The sequence below is a fragment of the Drosophila subpulchrella genome, chromosome 2R (genome assembly GCF_014743375.2).
Source record: "Drosophila subpulchrella strain 33 F10 #4 breed RU33 chromosome 2R, RU_Dsub_v1.1 Primary Assembly, whole genome shotgun sequence".
Lineage (NCBI taxonomy): Eukaryota > Metazoa > Arthropoda > Insecta > Diptera > Drosophilidae > Drosophila > Drosophila subpulchrella.
In genome coordinates this window covers 21,994,228-22,019,171 of record NC_050611.1, presented here as the reverse complement: position 1 = coordinate 22,019,171, position 24,944 = coordinate 21,994,228, and the positions used below count along the sequence as shown (strand labels likewise).

General features: G+C 38.3%; 1 protein-coding gene across 1 annotated transcript; it reads left to right on the top strand.

Moving 5' to 3' along the window:
- The first annotated feature begins 19,641 nt into the window (after positions 1 to 19,641).
- Positions 19,642 to 23,629, top strand: LOC119551616. The gene is made up of 7 exons (XM_037861029.1): positions 19,642 to 19,678; positions 20,466 to 21,253; positions 21,392 to 22,000; positions 22,157 to 22,289; positions 22,345 to 22,487; positions 22,540 to 22,884; positions 22,945 to 23,629. Exons 2-7 carry the CDS (start codon positions 20,494 to 20,496, stop codon positions 23,478 to 23,480), a joined length of 2,526 nt encoding a protein of 841 aa, XP_037716957.1. The 5' UTR covers positions 19,642 to 19,678; positions 20,466 to 20,493; the 3' UTR covers positions 23,481 to 23,629.
- The last annotated feature ends 1,315 nt before the right edge of the window (positions 23,630 to 24,944 follow it).

Genomic DNA, 24,944 nt, shown 5'->3' with positions numbered 1-24,944 from the left:
TTCGTTGCTTTTTCCCTTATTTTTGACAGCAAAAGCAGGAGTAACCGAAGACGACATGTGGCCAAGAGCCAAAACTGGCACTGGACCTGGCCAGACCGGTTAGTCTCGTCGAAGTTCAAGCAAATACACCGAGAGCGCTCTAAACGTTATGGGGTGGGTTTTGCACCAAGCAAAACATAAAAATAAAAAGTTTTTATACGTCTTGCGAGGGTAAAGCGGCCTCACTCATCCAGCCAGCCTATATACACTTGAAGGGTACGGTTGTGGGACTTTTGTCACATGTGTCTCAATGTGTGCTGCCTTTCATGACCCTAACTGGCGTTTTATGTATATACAATGTTGAAACGTACACTGAACTTGGGAAATACTTCGGATTGCCTTTCACCCTTTTTATTGCGTCTTGAAGTTATTTTATCTACCCTATGTATTGGTGATTTGTCTGTGTAACGTTTATATACAGATGAACATGTATATAGAGCGTGCGTTGAATAACCGGAAATATGAGACATCAAGGCTTTTATAAATGGTGGCCGTATATGTTTTTTTCTTGATGTGTGATGGTTCCTTTAGTCAATGAGGGAGTTTGGGCTTTCGAACTTCAGCTGCGAGATTAGGAGCGGGAAAAAGAAGTCCTTGACGTATGCGTTTGACAGGCGCACATAAGGGGTAAATTGAGTTTTTACAAGGGACCGAGGCAGAGGCAAAGCTACTAGAACTTTTCGGTTTGTTTGCGTTGACCAGCTAGAATCATGCACAGAAAAAAATAAGCTTAACTTATTTTCTTAATTTTGGTAATGGTAGCAATGTAATATAGTAATGGTAGTTTTATCTTGCTTTTAATAAGGCCTATCCGGTATATTTAAACTACTACAATTTGATCTATATATATATTAAAATATTTGATTTTATGAACGAATTTTTTTATTTATTAGTGCATGTATACATAGTCAGCGGGTGGGCCTTGGTTTTGCGTTGCACAAGACGGTCAATAGAACAAATTTAATAAATGACTTTATAGTTATTTTCTTGCCCTTTGTCCAAAAGGGAAGACTATTTGTGGGCAAAATTGCCAACCCCTTACAAACCCCTCGATTTATGGGCACTTTATGCGTGCGCCTTTCGGTGTATGGTTGCTGTAGCTATTTGCCAACGGCTGCGAGGACTATCAAAAAATAATACTTTTGTCTGCATCCCCATACTAGACCCTTAAGCAATTTTCACGTAATACCTCGCGACTCCAACAAATAACAAAAGCTGTAAACATTTTAATTTGCCTTCAATATTTTTGGTGCGCCACATGCGATGAAAGTAAAAGTGATATACAAGAATTCGGCACAAAATATATAAACCATCCATGATTTTTAAAATCTGAATGTTTTATCAGTAGGAGGAGAAATAAAGCCTTAAATGGCTTTTTGAATTTGTAAAAACCTGTTCCTATTTTTTCCAATTATTATAATGCTTTTGTATTAGTGTTTCGTGTTGCACTTGAATCCTATGAATAAAATAACAACGTACACTGAATGCAAGTTTCACCTGTTTCAGGCGTAGTCATTAAAAATATACAACGAGGTAGATTAACAATTTAAGTAACCAGTAAATTTATTTTAATAACAAGGTTCGGTGCCGTCAGAACAAGATCGGCCTTTTTCTTTAATCACATTTAAAATGACATGCGAGGCACGACCACACAAAGTCCATAAAAAACGACAAAGAAAAAGACCTATCCTCGAAATAATTGGAACAATTTCCTATCAAATTTATGTGCCATAATCGGTAGCAGCAGGTTCAAAGATAAAAATCGAACGCATTCCAATAGAGAGTCGGGAGTCCTCGTACACATGCTCGAACGTTTGTAAGGACAGGTGAAAGTGGTCGCGACAATACAAAGAATGTGAATACCTCGGGGTCATCGGAGCCGTTTTTATTACCACCAAATCGCTTTCTTAACAATGATTTTTGTATCCGACCGTTTGCCACTATTTTGTGGTTGGCTTAACTCCTTATGTTCTTACCGGAGCCTTGTTATCCTTTCCTTGAATGTTTTCTTTCCCTGCTTATCGCTGACGTGCCATCTCGACGTAAAGGATACAAACGGGCGTTGTAACCAATAACCGTCTCGTTCGTTATTCTGTCAGAAATGTCTCAATCGTGGCTTCTGTAAATTGGCTGTGGTCCGTAATCGAAATTTCACTGAAACGTAAAAATGCTCTGGCATTGCTCAGAAGGCCTTACAGATGAAACCGATTTTAGCCATAGAAGGTTTTAGATGCCATCGTTGACATTTTAATTACTACACCCTACTTGACCATGCTTTAAGGTTCGTACCAAGACGAATTTAAAAAAGTAAAAATGCTCTTATAATATATATATTATATATCTTATATTTTTGTGTACTTGTTTGGTAAATCGTGTTTACATAAATGCCTATAAAATGTAACTCAATGCACCTTGCTACCTTTGCTTGCCTGCTGCAGATGGGCACCGAATCTAATCTTATCATAATAATGCTCGTCAGCCCCTGTCTACGAACTAGAACGCACCGACCAGGTATAGGGCAGGTGTAACTATTCCATTCGTTACAATTATCCAAAACATTTATGCGGCCTACACGCAAAAGTCGAAAGTGTTCCTTTAGACGTTTGAGAACGAGTTTCGCCAAGTTGCTGATAAGATAAATGGCAGAATTGCTGCACATGCCATGCATGATATCGATCTTAAACGGCTAAAAGCAAGACCCTTGCCGACTCGCCCGCTGTGAGAAGTCAAATGGGAAGACGAAGGCTGTTCAGGTCGATAAGCAGCAGAACAGTTTGTTTCATTTATTATACCTTGCAACTGGCCTTTTGAAGATAAGTTGAGCGATTTTTTGTAAAAGAGTTTTCCTGTCCAGGGTCTATGGACTTCTCATAGAGCCAAAACACTGCGAATGCAGTGGTGTTCTAAAAGGTGTTTCTATTGGTTTAGATTAAAATTCAAATTAAACACCAATAATTGTCTCTCCCAAAACAGGTTCTCATTTAATGATTTATTAAACTTAGCTTACTTAAATATATTTGTTTAAGTTAGCACTAACACGTAGTGTTGATGAATATAATGCCTTAGCAGCTTTCTTATCGAAGACCTTATGCATCACGACCAGTTCTAAATTCAATTCAGTCTATAATTCCTTTACTTACGTATTGCGCTGCTATTTAAACTCCTACTCCTAGGTTCACCTCCTTGGATTTCCATGTATTCTCTAATTACATTCTTCCGGCTTAGGAAATAAGCGAGGGCGGGCGACTCGGACAGTTTTCGCTTTCCTTTCGTCATTCAGCGGCACAATTAGGGACCTTTGTCATGCCCCACCAAGGTTATCGTGCCCTTTAAAAAAACGGCCAAATTTCGATTTCGATTCGAAAACCGACGACCCTTAATGGAGTTTCGATTTTATTGATACGAAAATTGGTTTACACCAAAGGAAATCGGCTTGGCAGCTGTCTTGCCGGGCAACACCTACAGGACGCACGTGGGCCTGTGTCTTTGTATGCGTTTGTGCGCAGAGATAGACACGCGTTCACATACCGCCCTCTAGCGTTGGACCATTTTCACTTCGCATTTGAATTTTTGGTCAGCAAAAGATTTCAATTTTCTAGGCCAGTGGACAAGCTAGAATTCAACTAGGAATTGCGGTACGTTATCCTGGCAAGCGTAACCACGCACAACGAAAGATTTGCCGCCTTAGGATTTGTTTGTCAAAACCAGATAACAATAACAGCAGCGTGAAGGGAATTCGGCTTGGCGTTTTAGATGAGTTGCTTGTCAACGTTCAACTTGGTTTATTTATTCTGCATATTTGTCCGATTCCAAGGCACAGTAGTACCAAAAGTTAATTTAATATCTTTGGATACATTAATGAGCTTAATTATTCCATCTTTAATTGGATAACTGCATTTTGTGACTTTGCAAAATTAAATTTTCAAAAACTTGAAAATCGTACCAATAAGATCAAAATTTGTTTCCCTTGTTCTTAAAATTTTTTTCTTACACTAAATCGCATGTACTTAAGCAATATTTATATGTATGTTCCTATTGTTTCTTAGTTTGGCACGAGGTCAAGAAAGTAGACTTTCGATAAATGTGTTGAAAGCGTATTGTAGATCGGGGGCTAGCAACCCTTTTCTTTTCTGCTGGTTCTGAAGTAAGGTTTAATGGGTTATTAAATAGCACCCTTTTAGAAAAGGGTTGTTTTATTTGATTGTTTGTGTTTGACGCTGATGACACCGCTAATTGCTGGCTAATTTGGTAAATTTGTCTATGAAGGGTTGGACGAAAATGTTTGTTTTTTTTTGTAGGGGTGTCCTACGTGTTTATAGAGGCGATGTTCATATTACATGTAGTTTTTATTCGCATTCAGTATTGTCAGGCTGATATAGAAATTGTGAAGTATAATTATGTGTTGGTGCGTCAAGGCGTCTGCTTTTTAAATAGTATTCATTCGAGTGAACTCATGTGTAAATTTCTTTTTTATTGTCAAACATTACAATTAAAAAACAAAGAGCAGAGATAATGGGAGAGCAAGTCAAAGTTTGCTATGCAAATGACAGGACAATGAACACTTGCTTCCCGTCTTCGTCCTTATAACACATAATGGTCTGCGGCTAATTAAAAATATCGCCAAGTGAATGCCATTGAATAAACAAGAAATGAAGCGCCGAAATGGCAAACAAGAATTAAATGCGATATAAAGCGAACCTCAACTGAAGTTTAGGACAACTAAGTAAAAATTAATTTACGATACGCAACATTAATCTAGTATGTCTTAAATTCTTTGTTATAAATTAATTCTTAGTTTAAAGTCACTGAATATTGAAAAATTAATGAACTTTTGTTGTAAGGCGTTTTATGTTTATCACTGGTTTACCAAAGATAGAAATAACTGTGGGCCCATTCCGTAAATATACATTTTCCACTGTTTCACAACTTTTCCCTATCCTAGTAGTAATTTTTTTTTACTTCACCCCAACAGCACATTAACCCACCGAAAATGGCCATAAAAAACGTGGGCAAGAGCAGAAAATCCAACTTGGCCACGATTTTTTTTACGTGTCCATTGTTTCATTTCACTTTTTGCTCATTTTTCACTTAAAATGAGCCGCCAGGCATTCAAAGCATGTTTCAGAAGGACTAGCGAAAAACGGTGTCGGTTTAACGCCGCACGAACGTCAGCGCCTGGTTTTCAATTTACGCTACTGCGCCCATCATATCCTTTCCGCGTGTCCTTCGAGTAGAAAGCAGCTTAGACAACCTCTATACTTGAAATCTTTGTTTGCCTGACCATTTTTTCGACGTTAGCAGCGTTTTCCATTAAAATTCCGTCACTTTTTTGTAGCTGCAGCGGGACAAAGAGAAGCAGGACGAAAATTTAGAAATAACGCTGGAATTTAAATAATAAAGCAAACGCGCACAAATGAATCTAATTTTTTACGAATGGCGAAGGATGAGCAAAGAGAAGCGCAAGGCTCCAGTATCCGAACGTCCGAGTAAAGTGCCTTCACAGTATGGTTAACAGCAAGTGGGCTCTGAGCCAAATAAAACGCGGAGCGTTGCAAATGAAAATCTGTGAGCTGTTGAGTGGTTGGGGTAAATGAAAAAGTGTTTTGCTTTCTGGTGCTTATTTTTGTTAATTTTTTCCTACTTACACTTGTGAATTAATTTCCATTCGTCTCTACTCCTTGGTCGCAGGCTAAGGATAGGAATACAAAACCTAAGTATACAGAATTGCGACATTAATGAATTTTTTTGTAAAGTAAAGATTAGTTGTTTCATTTGGAGCTAGCTCAATATACCAAAAACAACCCCTTACACTTTAAATTTAATTCAGTCGCACCCTTTTAAGGCACCAACCTCTGATTGTTAGGGTGTGCCAATAATCAAGTGTGACACATTAGGGACACGTTTGCCCCTCGCTCCCACATCTGTGTTCCGTTTCATTATTAGTTGTTACTTCTTTTACCCCGTTTCAAACACAAAAGCAAGCAAAATGAAAAAAAATTATAAAAATCCAGAAAAAAACGTTTTTTATGTCACGCATGCTAAAGTGGTGCAAAAAATCACAACTTCAGGCACAACCCTGCTCATTCACAAATCGTCGGACATAATCAACGTTCTGCACAACCACCATAACGACGAGTTGGTGAAAAACAACTTAAAAATGGGTGAAAAAATTGCAAATTGATACAAAAAAAAAACTGCACTGACAGAAGTACAAAAGAAACAGGGATTTTGATGTGCTGCCAAAGGGAGAGATGGCCCACGGCTGATTATAGGGTTGCCTCGAGTATTAGGCACGTGTACGGAGAAAGGATTTAAAAGCGCACTAACGAAATTTAACAAAAAATTACAGGCGTTTTTCGGTATTTTTCGTTTTTTGACAGTATGGGAGGGCATAGAGGGTGGAAGCAAAGGAGCACCTTTTGATTCTGGTACAACCAGTCTGAAGCTGTTGTGTAAGTATCCCTAGATAGGAACAACCCTTGACCACCGTACCGAATTTCATGTTTGAAATGTTAGTAAAATGCTAGCATTTATTATAGTGAATTCCGTATTATATTGCATCACATTCTCAACTTAAGAATTGTGCATTTTAACCCCGAATGTTGTGTATAAATACACAAACGCAAGCCCTTTTGGCGGTTCCGTTGGTCAGTCTTCTCTGTACCTTTTCGCATGACCAGCATATCTCTGGCCAACCCCTAAAATGGCAACTCGAGCACACGAACAGCTGGTCAGACCTAGGTCATCTAATGGTCTTCAATTCCCGCCTAAAAGCAGTAACGTTTTAAGAGGTCAACCTTTTTGCTAATTCGATATTTTTTAAGTATGTATGATTAAGATTGAGGTACATGTAGGACAGATATTTATGTATATATGTAGCTCTCTTTTATGAAATTTAAATTATGAAAAATAGTACGTTTTAACATTAACATTAGATTATAAGCTAGATTTAAATAGACAAAAGAAAACAAAATGAAATTATACTAAACCAGAAGAGCTGAAGGCCTATAGCTGCTATAGCTCATGATCACTGTTAGCATTTAGTTTATAATTACTTGTTAGCATTATATAAATAAATAAATAATAAACATTAAAAAACAAGCCCTTCAATATGCTGTACAACGAAGTCGGTAATACATAATTATTAGCCAATAACTTAGCTCTTCTCTCTAATTTTGGGATATCCTTTACCGCCCTTACATAAAATTTAAAAACGACAGCTGAGTCGGTATGTGTCGCAGAGATGACCTTTGGCCTTAGACTGACACACACATATACGTGTACAGATATACAAACCAAGCGTATGGAGAGAAACCAACTGGGTGACTGTTGTTATATTCAGGACAAAGGATAATACACAAAGGACCAAGCTGACGTAACAATGGCAACAATTTTTAAAAATGTTTTTGTACTGTACTTCGAACGGCCGACTACATTTTATGTGGAAACTATAGAAAAACTATGGAATAGGTCACGTCAGACAGAACACCCTGTTCCAAATACCAAACAAACTCATTATTCATTCATCGCGTAACTTTTTTAAATGTTAACAAAATATCAACACCTAATAATGGTATATCGTATATCTATTAGTATTTTTATTTTGCAAGGAACACAGAATAATACCTTAATATTGCGACCGTCAGCCTAACATTGGACTATGTAATAATTTTATTTATTTAGTTCAATCTTTAGTAAGTTTTTAAATTCACTTCAACTTTTGGAAAGATACGATTTTAAACGAATAAGTAAGTACAAGTAAGTAAGTAAGTTTGAATGTTCTTCGTTTTTCTCTATACTCGTCAATATTTTTCTAAGACACGTGGTTGCATTCATCACATACACACATAAAATCACAGAAGAATGTATTCCTATACCTTTTTGAAGGGGATATCTTAATTTTTTAATCGTGCCAACTGCGGCAGTGATCAAATGACAAATCAAACAAAAAATTGACAGTGAAAATGGAGACATTGAAATAAACAGCCGGGGGAGTAGATATTAGACGTGTGTTGGAGGATTGGGGATCCGCTTGCAGACAAAAACCGCCCGACTGTCAAATGAAGTGTGCAGCACATTAATCCTCTATGGAGGAAGTAGCATCCAAACTCTGCCTCCGCCACCTTTAAGCAACAGCAATTAAAAGCCGCAAGGAACGCGTTTCCCCCCATTTTTTTTCTTCCATTTCCTTGGCATGTTGACAATTTGGATATGTAAACGTGCGACTAATGAACACTTTAAAAATGTCGCCGCCCCACAATGTGGAATGCGCCAGTCGCATGGCAGCTGTTTCTAAAAAACCATGAGGGACACAAACAAAAACCAAATCGGGGAAGACAAAGTGCAGTAGTCGTCGAAGAGAGCGGAACCCAGGTATGTCTAGCGAGCGAAGTAAGGATCAAGATCGTCGCCACGTGCCACCCTCAAATGATCTGAGCACACTTTTTATGATCCTAAAAAGTTGCAGCTTCCTTGTTCTGTGCTCCTTGATCTCGTGCCTGGCGGACGTTTCTCCTCTCGTCAGTTTTGTTCTCCCTATCATTTCGAATTTGTTCCTCATTCCATCTGCAGAAGCCGTAGCCTATTTTTTTTATAGGTAAATCTCCTTTAATATGCCCCACCGTTGTTTCTTGTTCGTTTTGTATATTTGTGTGCGTCTTTTAAATAGGATTTTGAATAGACCTCAACCTTTAGCCAAGTAGAATCTTTTTGTCAAGGGCACCTTTTCACTTTCTTTGGTCGCGTGCAGATCGATTCATGGTGAGATAGTTGCACGTCTGATTTTCCAACGTAATTTTATGTAATGTGTATATATATGAAATAGGTCCTTGGGAAAATATACTTAAATAACCATTTTATTAACTCTTAGGCAAACACGTCTTAAAAACCTAGCTAATCGTCCTAAGTATTTTACTATGAGCTATATGATTCGATAAACTGCTAATCAAAAGTATTCATGTTGGCAAAGAAAACTGAAACGGGGCTTAGTTTCATTATTAAGTTGAAGAGGTTACATACAAAACAAGAGAAGACGGTATATGTAGTTGATGCCATCGACTATCAAATTATTTTTATTGGAGCTATAGGATGTAGTGGTTCGATTCGGCTTGTTCCGACTTATATACAACCTGCAATACTTAAAAGAGTTTTCATCCCGATAGCTTTAAAACTGAAAGACAAGTTCGCGTACAAACGGACAGACAGACGGACATGGCTAGACCGATTCGTCTAGTGATGCTTCACCGCGTTGGCTGAAATCAATATACCCTCTGAAAAGTTATAAAAATAAAGAAACTTACAAGTTTAAGTTTCATTTTTCAGAAGTACATTCGGAAGAACATAGCAAATTCTTTTTAAAGGATGTACAATTCGATTTGAAATTAAATTTAAAACAAATTAAAACAGAAATTCTTAAAACTTAAATATCCTGAAGGCCGGATATGACGTAAGTACAAAATAAAAAGTTATTGCGCATTGAAAATCAAAGTACAATAATTCATTTATAGCAAAATTCTACAAACTCTGGATTGGGTCACAGAAATGCATGGCTAAACTATAAGTTGTCGACCGTTCTCGAATAATCAACCCTTACGAAAAGCGCTTTGCATAATGCCCTCCCCTCAGACAATAAGCACCCACCATATATGCATAATGTCCACCCCTTTTTGGCAAAGAGCAGTCAGCCACCCCGTTAAAATTACAGCCCTCATTCAGTGGGGTTAAATGAAAATGGCGAACGTTTCTAGCTAAAGAATTGTACTCAGTCACGCAGTCCAGGGTTTGCGATGCAGCATATCAATTTACGCAACATATGCAGATACCATTAAAGGACGCAGGAAGCAAGAAAAAATATCGGGGCGAGCTCAACAAAAAGTAGAGCGAGAGGCTGATGCCACGCTTAATTCTTGGCACACTTCAAACCCTGTTCCTTAAACTCAACACATCGCGTGTCAGCAGCATCCTCCTTGAATCTTTTGCATGACCACAGATAAAAAATAGGCTTAAAAAGAATTGCAAAAATGTTCAGCATTCAAAACAAAAAATTAAAAAGATTGTGAAAATGCCCAAAAAGCAGGCAAAATGTGTATATGCGAGTGAGTTGCATCCCTTGTCAACAATGGCAGGAAAATCCCGTTGCTGACCTTACGATGACCCCAAGCGGAGGTCTATGGTCCTCTTTCCGTTCTTGATGATTTTGTGTTCCCTTCGGCTTCATTCAATCCGCAAACAAAAGGCCGGCATTTCTGTGACTGATTACGTGTAACGGCAGCATATTCTTGCATGTATTTAGCTATGTGTGAGAGTGAATTCGGCGCTTCGACAAAACAATGATTTTTCAGGGCAACGTTTTCTGCTTTTAGTTTCAGCGCGCCATTTGCATGTTTCCAATTTTATTCTCCGTCTTTGTATTTTGATGCAAAATGTATACAAAATTAGAAATGAAAAGGGTCCTCTATTACGGTTCCAAGCGCCCTGTCAGAGGCTCACGGCAATAGGCAAAAGGGACAAAACAGGGTTGGAACTCTTGGATTAAAAGGGGGCTTCTTGAAAATGTTTGGCGATCAATAGATAACTATAAAAATAGCGCCAACAATAAAACTGGGAGGTCAGAAACTCTATTTACGTACCTTACTTGAAAGTATATACGGATAAAACTATGTTAACCTTGTTGATTTTGGTGAATAAGATTATGTGGACTTATTTGTTACAATTATTAAAAATTAAAAATATAAATAAATATTTTAAGTAATACTCACGGCCTCCCAGGGCAAGTGTTAAAAGCTGAAAAATATTGTCTAAAGACTCTAAGATCCAATGGTACTATTTTGTACTTATCTTTTAAAATAAGCCACTTGTTTTTAAATTGAAGCTATTACATGACACTGCACATTCCATACCGGCATTTAAATTAGGGCACCAATCCCATTTTTAAGGCTACATATTTTAGTTTAATGCAAGTAGTGTACACCCTAGATAATTTTTTGTTAACGATACGTCGTTAAAATACGATAATTTGTTTACGATTAATATAAGTCATTAAAATAAGGTTAAGTACATATTCAAAATGATAAATAAATCAAGTTATTACCGCATGTGATAACTCAATTCGAATAACAAAAAAACATTAAAAGAAACAGAAATCCCAAGCAAATCGAAGGTAATTCTGCAACATGCTAATGCTCGTGCTCCCAAATGACACACAATTCAGACACATTGTCTTGGTCTGCATTAGAAACAGAGTAAGAGGGTCATCCGGGGGGGTTTGTTGTCATGTGTGAGAGTTTGCTGTTAATATTTTTATTTGCACCCTCAAGATGTGATAGCACACACTCCATTCCCTCTTTAGCTCCCCTTGCAATAAAGTTCTTACAGGCGCAAAAGAAATTTGCCTAAAAAAATGGACACTTTCCTTATGGGCCTTGATACCCTTACCAAGGGTGTTATGGTATCAGCAAAAAATTTAACATTTTAATGGAGACTCAAGAAAAATGTTAACTTGCAGAGTTTAAATATTTCTAAAATAACTTTACAATTAATTTTTTTAAGGCGAAAAATAGAATAAATTTTAACTTTCTGTTAGGCTTTCAATACTCTTGAGGATAATTACTTATGAATTATATTTTTAATATTAGCACTTTTAAGAGAAAGTTTAGTTCTCATAGTCTGAAAAATATTAAAAAACAAACAGTTTTAGTTTAATTATATTGATTTGAAGGGTATGCTAAATTCTGTTTTGGAAAACTTGCTTCTTTTTTATATATAACAAGAGTGCGGTAAATGTCCAAAGTATGGGGTAGTTGATTTTGGGTCCCTTTCAGATAGCCGCATTAGAGCAAAACTTTGGTTCATAGTGTTTGGCATATAAGTCAATTACATAGATCATTTATTACATGGCTAAGGAGGCCTTCGTATCTGTCCTTGGCTGTTGACGGCACAGTGTGTTTCTAATGTAATTTTTTATTTTGATAGTCTCCTTGACTTGATTTTTTTACCATGTGGATTACGTTATCAAGAGATATTATCGATAAAAGTGCTGGACCTAGGGGCGGTAAGTCAATCTGTTTTTTACACGTTTCGAAATAGTGGTTGATGTAAAAAAACGAAAATTATACATTCTAAGCGGCATAATGAGCGACACCATTAGCATTAAATTAAAAATTAATTGCTTTTATAATTTTCTTGGACTATATGGACAAAAATTATTTGTTTTTGCAAATAGAGTCTAAGAACAACCATCGCCCACTTTTATCTTATCTTGGGTAGTAACAAATTCTATTTTGGTTTAGAGTTTGATTTGGAATTTGTAATATGTAGACACTTTTCGAAGTAAACCCTATTATTTTCCAATGAAAAAAATAAAAACAAACAAAATTCCCCTGACCGTTTAAACATGTCTAAGAAATTTCTCAATTTTCTCATTTTACTATGGAAAAGCGGAATATCCGTTTTTTTGCTAAAGTTACAAAGCGCATAGTAAATACTTATCTGTCACTGAAAGATACAAATACCCTTGTTGTGACTGCCTTTTTACAAGCTCCCATTGAGTGCGATGCTCCCGTGAGATTGTTTGATTAATGGCATGGAATACATTTTTTAGCTTTGTTGTTCTAGTAGTTTTAATGTGGTCAGGAAACTGTTTACGCACATGTGGGCTGGACTCTATTAACTTTTGCCACAACATAAACAAAAGAGAACTTTTTACCTATATACAAAGTTCACTGTTTATAACGCAAAATCATCAAGCTAACATTTACGTTTGATTTATGGCACGCTCATACGATTTAGGGCTACCAAAATGTATTGGTTCCGTTCAAATTTACAGCACGATAGGGGAAACACATCAAAACTTACCTGGTGCTGACAGTTTTCGTTAGTCACGCAAAGGCATTTAAACGTTATTGTGCTCGGCGTTTTATTAATATAAAATGGTCATGGCCCCATTGCTTCATTTAACGGGAGTAAACTGTCCCCACTTAGTAGACAAATGAAATGGTTAAATTGGCAAGTAACATTATTTGACATTCAACAAATACTTACTGGATAATAAGAACTCTGAAATATTGATCAAGAGCGAATCCAGGTCTTGGTTTTAAAATACTGCAGCTTCAAAACAGGACAGGACGCTATAGTCGATGCCATCAACTATTAGATACCCGTTACTCAGCTAAACGTAGTGTGAGGGAGATGGAGATAAGCATGCATTAAATCAGTGTCCGATATTGCACACCACTCCAACAAGCCATCTAGCGTCTATTCCCTCGAAATCTCCAATGCTAGTTTCCTTTTTTTTAACCGCAATTACAGACCAACGTATTCTTGGTTTGCTAGTTTGTTATAAAAATAATCTTATAACATTTTGTGGAATAATTGTAATGCACTTTTGTGTAATAGGGCGATTCAGAACTATTTTCTAAAAACAATTGCGTTAACACATTTAAAGAGAATTCCTGAAAACGTAAGTTTAAGTATAATGATTTTCATATTTTGTATGTTTTCCATATTTTGAATGTAAAGGTGTAATCTTTACACGAAATTGTGAATTTCAATTGTATATTTATACTGGGTATAAAGGAGACAGATGTATAGAAGTCGAGGAGAGAAGTACGTCAAACTGCATAATCCCTTAAGCACACCTCTATGTCGAGACAATGCTAAACATTTGATTAAGGACACTGATGGTATCGGAAATGCGTAGAAATTTTAAACCGAAACCAAGACATCTGTGAGGCTTTGAAACTTACGCAGAGAAGGATATCGAATTATTGAAAATGGAATGAAATTACAGGAATAATGTATATGTGTAATTAAGAAATCTTTTTAAAACACTTTAACTAAAAATGTTCAAATCTTATTAAACCACTGTAAACGGCAGTCTACGTTGTGACGAATCGCACCCGGACAAGACTACCAAATATAGCCGGAGAATTTAAACTTAAACAAAAACATCTCTTACCGAGGTAGGGGTCAACATAAAAAAAGTTCTGATATACAATTTTGTGATGAAAAATGATTGTACACTCGACTAAATAAAATGATTTCATTCTGCTCGCTTCAGCAAAATCCCATTCAAAGGTATTTTCTATTGCAGCGTGCCGAATGAAAGCATTCGTATGCTCAGTAAGAATAAAACAAGGCTAATAACCTGGGGCGTTTAACCCTACCGCCCCCAACAACTCAAATTCTCTAAATTTTACCTTTTACACTTTCACCGCTCTTTCTCCCAAACCAATTGCAATTTTCGAAGTCTTCGTATGCAATCGTTTAGTTTTTGTAATATCATGTTATATTAATAACAAGTTATTATCACTACTTTATGGCTTATTCAAATGATGCTCCAAATAACCGTCGTACAATAAGCTACTTAATAAACATTTGACGTAGAATCCAACTGGAAGTTTTTTTTAATGACAACATGATTTTTATATACTTACCTATATTATTTTTAAAAAACTGGTTGCTGAAGAAAAAGAAGAAAATTATAATCCTTATATGCTTATATTTTGCAGAACAGCTACTGCTTTGAGAAATTCATTATATAATCAAACAAATTTTACCTTATATACTATTTTAGGAGTTTCTTATGATATGATATTCTTTGTTGAAGTTCAAATTATTTTCTTTACAATTTTTTGGCTATTTAATGCTGAGTGCGTTACCTTTACGGAAAGATTTTTTAAAGTTGCCATGACCTGCTAGAATCCTGCGACTTATTTTTTAACTCCCTAATCCTTCATCCTTTCTTGTAGCTACGTTGATTTATTGGACTTTTTTTTAGACATTGCTCGCAGTAATTTCATACAAGGGGTTGGTAACGATTGTTCTTGCCGACTCCTTGAAGCAGGTAACTAAAGAAGAAGTGGCACATTTTGTTCACAGTTTTCTAATATTTGTAATATGATAAAATATTCGTTTATATATCGTTTATGTAAAGGCTTAAAGCTTACAAAATTGTTCAGTTTAATAAACAAATCCAAAGTAATCTGGGGAATAAGGTCGAATAATACACGCCTCAACAAGGGAGAACGATAATCCCTCCAGATCACCTTACATATTCAGAAAATCTTACCAGAGGGACATCACAGTTTCTGCAAATAGCTTACCCAATTTATAATCACCGAAGGAACTGAAATATAGACAAAGGATATGCAAATGTTGCGGCATCTTCTTTTGAAACTGGAGTATCTTAAACCGGATTCTTTAAATCTGGACTATTTCTTTTCCAAGAATAATGCCATGCCTAGGGTTAAGAGGATTGCATAAAGCGTTTATACCGCATGGAATTTATTTTGTAGGCTGAGCTGTGCAAAAATTCATAGGTCCTATTTGTAGCAAACGTTGGCTATTCCGTACCATAAAAGTGAATCCAGTAAATTGGCAATAATGCCACTATTCTCTAAAGCTCACGCATTCAATTTTATATAAACTGCACAAGACGTGTTAAACCCCACCCAAAAAACTCTGCCAATAATTTAGAATGTGCGAAGACCACTTGCAGAAGAAGTTTGCGGTGGGCTCATGAAAATTTGTTGGGCAACTTAAGCTAGGCATAAAATGCAGGGATTTTTTTCCCCAAACGGTATGCTTCTGTCAGTTGTTATAAAGGACACATGTCCATGTCCTGTCTCCTGTCAGCCAACAGAGCTAACGCATACATTTTTTATTCAAACCCAAACACACAAGTAGTTATTGTTTTTTATGAGCTGGAGCTGCGACAATGGCACGCCTTGAAGAGTGTGAGGAAGTCGCGCTCAGATCGAGAATGGGCGACATAATTTGACAGTAGTAGATGTAATATATATTCATTTTATTTAATTCTTAACCTGAAAGTCGAGGAATATACTAACATTTTTTTCTTTACTGGCCTGGCCGACCCGGCCGATCTAGTATTGGACACACAACATTATTGTGAATAAACAAACGTATTGGTTCATTATAGGGCACACAGTTCTAACTCACAAATGTCCGAAGAATTGACTTGAAAGTACTCGTATACATTATTATAAATCTGACCGTTTTTTTCAAAAACACTATAATAAGATCGTCTTTTAGAAATTGTAGTAACTTAATTGTTTTGAGTATGTTTCTCGATCTGAAAAAGAGACTTCGTAGAAAAACAACAAAATCAACAACCAGTGCAAAAGTGTTAAGATCGAAAGGAGCATAAAGAAAATAAAAAAGGATACAGAACTAGACTTCTGACCTGCGTGGGAAAGGCAAACTGGTTTGCTAAAGAGGAAAATACAATAAATTATGTGTGGTCACAAAGGGCAGCAGACAGGACAATGGAAAACAATTATAGATTGTGAAGAAAAACGTTAGAGTTACACAGAAACTGCGCAAATTCGAAGTGAGGGGTTTAAAAGTGCTGGCAAAGGATTGTACATTCTGCTGGCCGTTGTGTAATTTACGGGCACTGAGGGATCTGGCTGACCATCATTAAACAGCTGCAGTCGAACTCACAGCATGCCTGCATCGAATGCCTTTTTGCTATACGTGGTCAGCGTCCTATAAGGTAGTTGTTAATTGTAAGATTCTCTTTTTGGCATATAAATATATATATTAAATAAAAAAGCTTTATATTGGTGTGCTGGTGCTAATCCTTTTGTAATTTCTAATGCCAAATGTAGTGAATGTATTATATCTCAATACTTCATGTTCACGTCTACAAATCATTGGGCGATGCGCCTATATTCACATTTTTGTGTGACAATATTTACCAATGCTGGCAGCTGACAGGAAGTCCGATGACTAATTAGTTCAAGGTTGAGTTTAAGTCGCGGGTGACACTTGGCTCACACACTCGCTTTTTTATTTTTATAGTTGTTGAAAGTATGTAATGAATTCTTAGGCCAGACGCAACGGAAAAGGGGGGCAGATGAGAAAAACCTTTCCATCTAGGCAGTTTTATGTGCGTGCACGGTGTCCTTTTTATAAGGAATTCGGTTGCCAGCTATACACTCTGGCCTTAGGCATAACATGTGTTCTGTATGCGATGAATCCCCCGACTGTTGCTTGGGTTTAGGCCCACGCCCACTCACTTCAATTTTGCGATACCATTTTAAGCTCGGTACTAGTGTTTTTTGCCGGACATTCTTAGCTATTGACATCCTTCATTGTATCCTCCAGCAGAATCGTCGCTAGGATACCCTTTATGCCTCCGTCATTTGATGCCTTGTTAACTTCCATCTGTGATACCTGCAATGGATGTAGTGAAGGGCAAGAATTTCACTTGTTTTAGATTGTTTTTCAATGAATGGTCTTTCGTTCTAGGATGAGGAGCCCGTTGGCAAAGCTCGTTTTCTTATTAATGAAAAAGGAACGCCTTCTTCTTTCAAATTTTATTCTTCGTTTAATATTTTTTGTAAGCCTGTTGTGTACTATTTTGTTGTGTATATTCCTTGGTTGTCGATAAATCCAGCGCTTGGTATTTTCTTTCAAGTAAATGTGAGTTTATTAGCTTTAAAAAGGGGGGCTGGGACGAGGAGCCCTTAATATTTTTAGGGGCTTTAGGTTACCTGGGTAGCCAGTCGGAAGATAAAAACATTTATTTTGATTAAAATAAAACTGTCTTATGGTAACGGCAAAATTTATTTATCTCATAGTGTAAGAAGTTAAGTTTTCTGAATGTTAAACAAATTATGAAAAAACATCACTTTAGTTTATACTTAAAAACAAGGAAGAACGCTACAGTCGAGTACCTCGACTATCAGATACCCGTTACTCAGCTAAAGGGAATAAAGGTAAATGGAGATATGCAAGCAGCAAAGCGAGATTGAAATGCGCCACCTACCGGCGGTAGACAGATTTAAGCGATGTGGGCGTGGCAAAGTTTTTTTTGGATCAATCGATAGGTATTGACGAGACCAATACATTTCAGTTAAAATTTTTTTATTTAGCATGAAAATTGTGGGCGCCACAGGTTTAGGCGGTTTGTGGGCGTTAGAGTGGGCGTGGCATATTCGCGTAACAAACTTGAGCTGCACAAGGCTATGGAATCTAAATCTAAAATCCCAGTTCTCTACCTTTAATAGTTTCCGAGATATCCACGTTCATACTTACGATTTTTTTAAGTTTGGGGGCGGTTTGTGGGCGATAAAGTGGGCGTGGCAAATTTTGGGTCAATCGATAGGTATTGATGAGAACAATACATTTCAGTTAAAATCTTTATTCTAGCATCAAAACTGGAGGAACCACAGTTTTGGGCGGTTTGTGGGCGTTAGAGTGGGCGTGGCACTCTGTTGAAACAAACTTGCACTGCGTAAGAAGCTCAGGAATCTGCACGCCAAATCTCAATAGCCCAGCTAGCCTAGCCTATAGTTTCCGAAATCTCAGCGTGCATCTTGACAGACAGACAGACGGACAGACGGATATGGCTATATCCACTCGGCTAGTGATCCTGATCAAGAATATATATACTTTGTGGGGTCGGGAACGCTTCCTTCTGCCTGTTACATACTTTCCGACGAATTTAGTATACCCTTTTACTCTACGAGTAACGGGTATAAAAATAAACACAAGCCAAAATTGTATTACCCATTATACATTACGTATACATAATCGCTGTGGAGAGCAGTCCACGTAGTGGCGAATCGCACTGGAAGTACGACTAAAATATAGAATATAGCCCCAAAATTGGAGATCTGTTAAGTATTCCTATCGAAACAAGTAATACACCGATCGCAAGGTATTGTGATTTTCTTAAAATAAGTACTAAAACCTTTAACAAGTCGATTGGGTCAGGAGAATTTGCAGTGAATGGATAAAAGTTCAAATTATGATTTAAGCCATTTTTAAATATAGACCAAATAGGATGTTTGTCGGTTTGCAGAGTTAAAGGGTATGCTAGATTCGTCGGAAGTATCTAACAGGTAGAAGGAAGCGTTTCCGACCTCATAAAGTATATATATATATTCTTGATCAGGATCTAGTCATGTCTGTCGGTCTGTCCGTCCTAAACGTTGTGGAAAACCGGTCGAAATAAAATATAATTTTTGACAATATTCACAATTGGAAAACTTGTAAGACAGTGTGCGTAAACACCGAGCTGCAGTGTTCTAAAACACGAACTAGTATTTAATTAGTATGACCGTCTCTTAATTCGCCCCACAGTCTACATGGCTTATACATTGAAAATTACATTTTACATGTATATTCAAAGAACTCGAAAGATTGGTGCGACCAGGGCTGTGGTTCAGCGCTTAGCTTAAGAAAAAACGGCAGGGCACCCTTTTTAACTTTCAGGAAAACCCGCTAGAGGCGCCCTATATTAAGCGCCAATTCAAATGAATTAAATAATACCTACAGCTAATAAATTATTATTCGATTACTAAAGTGAATTATTACAAAACTATTGACAACATCAGGCAATATTGTGCACTATTTCCGATGCTGGAATTTTTAAATATAAGCGTATAGTATTTCTAAGAATGATATTAACACCATGCAGCATAAACAAGTTTTTTTGCACAACAGGTTCACTACTATCACATCGTACCTACGAGCCATATCTTATCACTCCTACTGATAAGCATTGTTTCAAAGATTACAACAATTCGTTCAGTCGGCGCATGGGCGAGGCACACTTCTAACTGGTCAGTAAAGTTACTATCAGTACGAAAAAGTTAACGGGTGCAAGAAGGTAATGCTTTGGAGTGCGGTTTCTAGCAGCAGTGTACATCAATAAAACTATAGTCAATAATTGTCCGTAAATTACAAAAAGGCAATCGGTAAAGGAACGCAAGCGAATAAAAACAAATTAAATTAAATTAAATGATCGCGGTTTAATGTTTTTGGAAATCAACAATAAATACCAAAAGTTTAAGGAATTTCAGGGATGACTACCCAGTCGTGTACTTACGCGAAGACTCTTATCTAATCACAGTGCCTTAAACTATGTTAGCTTTACCAAGTTTAAAAATTGGGGCGCGGGTCCACGATGTTCTTTTGTGTATTTTACACCTGACTCATTTTCCTATGTATCACCAGTCGCATTATCAGTTGTATGGTATTACCAATCTATATGGGACAAACTACAGCAGTACAGCGGATCTCATATAAACTGATAAACGATATCGAATGTGTATTGTATATGAAGTGGACTTGACTCATGAGCGTTTGCGAGTGACGTCACCCTTACCAGTTATGTTCTGTTGAAATAGCTTAGAGATATGCTCACAAAGGTCAAAATTTTAAGTTAATACTTAAGTTAATACTCCACAAAAAATCATCTGAAGTAAAAAAGAACTTAGTGACTAATACTGTATATTACATTTACACTGAACAAACATTGACAAATCCATTGATAAGGCACGATAGGAAGTTGCAGCGGTGTGCGTGTGCTTATATTAAACTAGACCATATAGGCGTGTCAGGGTCAATTTACAATTAAAAATTTTTTGTTGTTAACTGATCACTTTATAATCTAGCTTCCCAACGAAATCTGAACATCTGACCATGAAATCGAAACATCTCCTGGCAGCAGCTGTCTGCCTAGCTTCTCTCCTGATCTTGGGGACACAGGCGCAGGAGAATGCAATGCTGCAAATTCCCCCCTCACTGGTCGAGTGTTATAATACATCATTCTTCATGAATCGGGATAATCGTCTACCAGCCAATATGGACACGCTCATTTCGCTTATCGAGAAGGTGGAAAACAGCTACGCCGCAACTTCAGGTGTGCAGGCCGATATTCGAACCGTGGCTGTGGCCTTGCTCCATCGTTTCCGCCAAGATGGCATTAAAAAGGCAGCTGGAATTAATGCCGCTGATGGCGTAATACCGTACAGTCCAACAGGCTTTCAGTTTCCCAAGTTTAAAATTTTACTGTCACGTTTAATTCCGGGAAATGCCAACAGCTTTCCCAACAGTTCGTTGACGAGTGTAGAACGATGCTCCCTGCATTTTATGCTATCGAGCACCTTTGACACCAGATCGCGCGGCGATGAAAACAACGTGTGCAACCAGCTCTCTCAGTATCGAGCCCAGCGACTGCCACGATCCCTGAAGAAGGACTATGACAACAACTTCATTAGCGACGTTGAATGGCTGGATACTCGACCAAAACGGGGACGGTCTTCCGTATCCGTCTTAAAATACGAACAGTTGGGAGAATTGGACTATGAATCCGACTGGGCATACGCCGGCTCAGAGGGAACTAGCCAATGCCCCGTGGAGGATGGCCTTGTTCGGACGCGCTGGGGAACGGTTTCTGCAGGTAATTTCGTTGTCTGTACACGTATTTATTTAAACGCTTGTTTGCTTTAAACCAACTTTATAAACCAGAAATCAAAAATAATGATTCTTAATCTTTTTACATGTCGCTTAATTTGATCGTAATTCATTATATTTCTAGGTACCCTTATTGCCGGCATCGCAGCTGGCGTCCAACAGCAGACAGTCCAATTAAATACCCTATTGGCCCTGGCCTCCCAACGACGTGCACGCGGTCGCAGTCAGTCCCAGACAAGCAACACCATTGACAATAGGTGGGCGGCCACTTTGGCTGGGGACTTGGCTGAGGTCACGCTGGTCCAGCTTCCAGGGTCGACCAGTTCAGCTTCTGTTGGAGCTACTGGGGGGTGGAATGATACAGTTCTGCCACATTGGTACTTCTTGTCGCAGCGAACCAACCTTGAGGCGACTGATGCTGAGATCCGAGGCGGCCTTGATGGACTGATACTTGCAAAGAACGTGGCCAGCTGGAGAACTCAGGCATCCAGCCTTAAACTTTCTCAACTATTACGCATGTACTACTCCACAAATGGAGTCCTTAGTTCGGGAATCAATGCCTGCAGTAGGCAAAGCCAGTTTACAAATGTTGCGCCATCACAGGAAATGGAGGACCAGACAAGCGCCTTTGCCTTAGTATTGGATCGTGAAATGCAGTTGCGCGTCACCCTCACGTCGTCCGCAATTGCCCAGTATGCCGGTAACGCCACCGCTTCGCTGGTGACGTATGTGCGTAAGTAATCATTTCTTCATTACTATCGCGGAACCACCTTGTATTAACTCAAAAGATTGGAAAGTACTTTTATATTTTCTGAAGCCTTTTGAAAAACCATATTTTGGTGTTCGTGTGCATTACGATTTGCCTTCCCTTTGATTTCTCCTTCAACAGCACAATCGTTAAACGATGTCTCTTGTACGGCAACTAGCAATCTTGACTTGACGGACATTATAACTCCCATGACTAACCTGTACATTTTCTTGGATACATCTTGGCAGTATAGCACTATTGTTGACTATGTGGCGTAAGTTTTTTTTGCGTATTACAGATCTTCAGTTATGTTATTCATGTTATTTCAGTTATGTTATTCAGCAGCTAAATATCCACCCCTATGCCTCTACAGTCACCATGCTTTCAGCACAAGATGGTTCTGTTATAGTGAACACTACTAACTATATCACCGATTTGTATCAGCAATGGAATGTCACTACGCAGGCGTTATGTAAGGGTTAATTTATGAGTTTCTTGCTCTATCTAAAACGTTGACTCTGCAGATACTCAGGGATTCAATCTTCCTAATGTGCTGCGGACGATTCAGAACCTTACCCAGAACCTAATGAATGTGGAGAAGACTAATTCGAGTTTAAGTGGTCACTCCTTGGTTGCTCTAATCATGCCAAACCAGCAAACCGTTAATGATGGCGACTCCAGCTACGCGACTACAGAGATACAGTACATTCAAGAACAGATTCCAGACCTGCGTTTTATATACTATGGCGGAGGAAGTATTCAACGGTTTTCGAGCTTTGTCCGCGATCCCTCCCAAGATCTTTTCTCCCTCACTTTGGGCAGTACAGCGGCGACGTCGGCGGGTCCAGTAGCAAAGCGCATTATCCAAAGTAAAGGAAGTCTACTTTCCGTTTTGCACACATATTTATTTATTTACTTTCTTCTTGCAGTTCCTCGACGCGTTATTAACCCACGCTGTGGATCGAATTGGTACACAAATAGCTGGGGCACTGATCAAACAGCACAATATGTGGGGCCCGGCAAAGTCAACTTTTACAGGGTCTCTGCCAACTATTTCTTTGGAACTGGTGCGAACCGGTACTTGACCATTCAGTCCCAGAATGGAGGATCTTACACGATATGTACTTCACGCACATATTCGTGGCCGCAACAGAACTCAACTACTAGCTCGTCTGCAACGTCAATAGATCAGAGTTGCACGCAAATAAATGGAAATAGTTATAGTTACGATCTTTCAAGCGCCTGTGAAGGGTACTACACTATTACCCAGTGTCCAGACTTGTATCTGTCAGTCCAGGCTACCTCAAATACCACGTCCTGCACACAGGATGCCTGCCAGACCCCTGACCAATGGCGTTATATTATGTCAATGGTCAACATGGGCTGCTATAGCGGTGTCTCGGGCCTTGCAGCTAGCCTTCTAACAATTCTGCTCGCCTTGTTGGCTCAGAGGCTGATTCAGTGATTGGTGGCTAGTGTATGGTAGTATTATTACCTTCCCGTCCGCTAACACAAACAAATATGTTGTCCCTTTACTATAATTCTATATTTTGTCGTAAATAAGTTGTATGTTCCAGTAAGAAAGTCGTGAATAAATTTCCCACTTTAACTGCACTCTCTCTTTGTATTTAATTTAAAAAGTGGTTCCCGATAGACCGTCCATAGTACTGAACGACAAAAAGCACTAAGTTGTAAATTTTGTATGTTTTAGAAATGATTGACTACTTTCCGCCTCAACAATGGTCTGATATATCCAATCGAACTACAGTAATGGCTGATATATACGTTTTTGTCGACACTTACTGGCCATATAGCTGTGTGGTTGATTACGTTGCGTAAGTAGTAGCTTTATGGGAGAGTTAACAAAGAAAATAAATAATCAAAAACTAATTTTGTTTTTTACAGATACGTCCTTCAGGACCTTAACATTCATCCGTACGCTAGTAAGGTAACCCTTTTCGCAGCATCTGATGGGTCAGTCATTGTTAATACCACGGACTACATTATCAACGTATATGAAGAATGGAATTCCACATCACACTATTGGCGTAAGAGCGTAGTTAAATGATTGACATCTGCTTAAAGATTTCATTACAGATCCAACTGGTTTTAATCTACCACTTATCTTAAACACATTAAACGTTAGAGTTCAAGATTTGCTCGAAGCAGATCGGGCTATCGACAATCTTGGAGGCCGATCATTAATTGCTCTTCTCATTCCAAGCCCGCTATCTTACGTAGACGAAAAAGACTACGACTATTGCCAGCGGTATATGGAACGATTGCGTTGGCGTCTGCCCAACTTGCACTTCATTTACTACGGAGGTGGAGCTTTAGTAAGGTTCCATGATTTCGTGAGAGACCCGAGCAAAGATTTGTTTCTTTTAAACACCGAAAAGCCACCTGAAAGCTGTGGCGACCCCGTTATTACACGGATTCGGCAAGGTGACATTTCTTAGAATTAAAAAAAATAATAATAACAATTATCATTTTTATAGTGCCCCGTCGACTTTCCAATCCACGTTGTTACGCGAACGGTATCATAAGTGAGTTCGGATCCAACTCTCTTCAACAGTACGGTCGTTTGGGTAGTATTAATTTCTACAGATTGGATTCACTTTATCTACCGGCTAGGCAGAGCATGCGTTACCTTAAGATCTCCCCCATCAGTCAAATTACTTTTACTGTTTGCACATCTCGAAGCATCGAACGACCATTCCGGAACCTAAGTGCGCCATTAAGGTCGGAAGAGGCCTGCGAGTCTACAGCCTTAGGATCTTTTAGTTATGATCTTACTGACGCTTGTGTTGGCTATGACTTTGAGCCATGTCCTCCTTTATTTTTCTCAGTGCAGGCTCAGGGATTTGGTGACATTTCGTGTGTGGTCGAGGCCTGTCAGACACCAGATGAGGCACAGTATGTCGTTAGT

Coding starts and splice junctions, on each gene's coding strand:
- LOC119551616 (XM_037861029.1), top strand. CDS start 20,494: ATGAAATCGAAACATCTCCTGGCAGCAGCTGTCTGCCTAGCTTCTCTC. Junction 21,254..21,391: donor CTGGGGAACGGTTTCTGCAG/GTAATTTCGTTG, acceptor TTATATTTCTAG/GTACCCTTATTGCCGGCATC. Junction 22,885..22,944: donor AGCAAAGCGCATTATCCAAA/GTAAAGGAAGTC, acceptor TTCTTCTTGCAG/TTCCTCGACGCGTTATTAAC.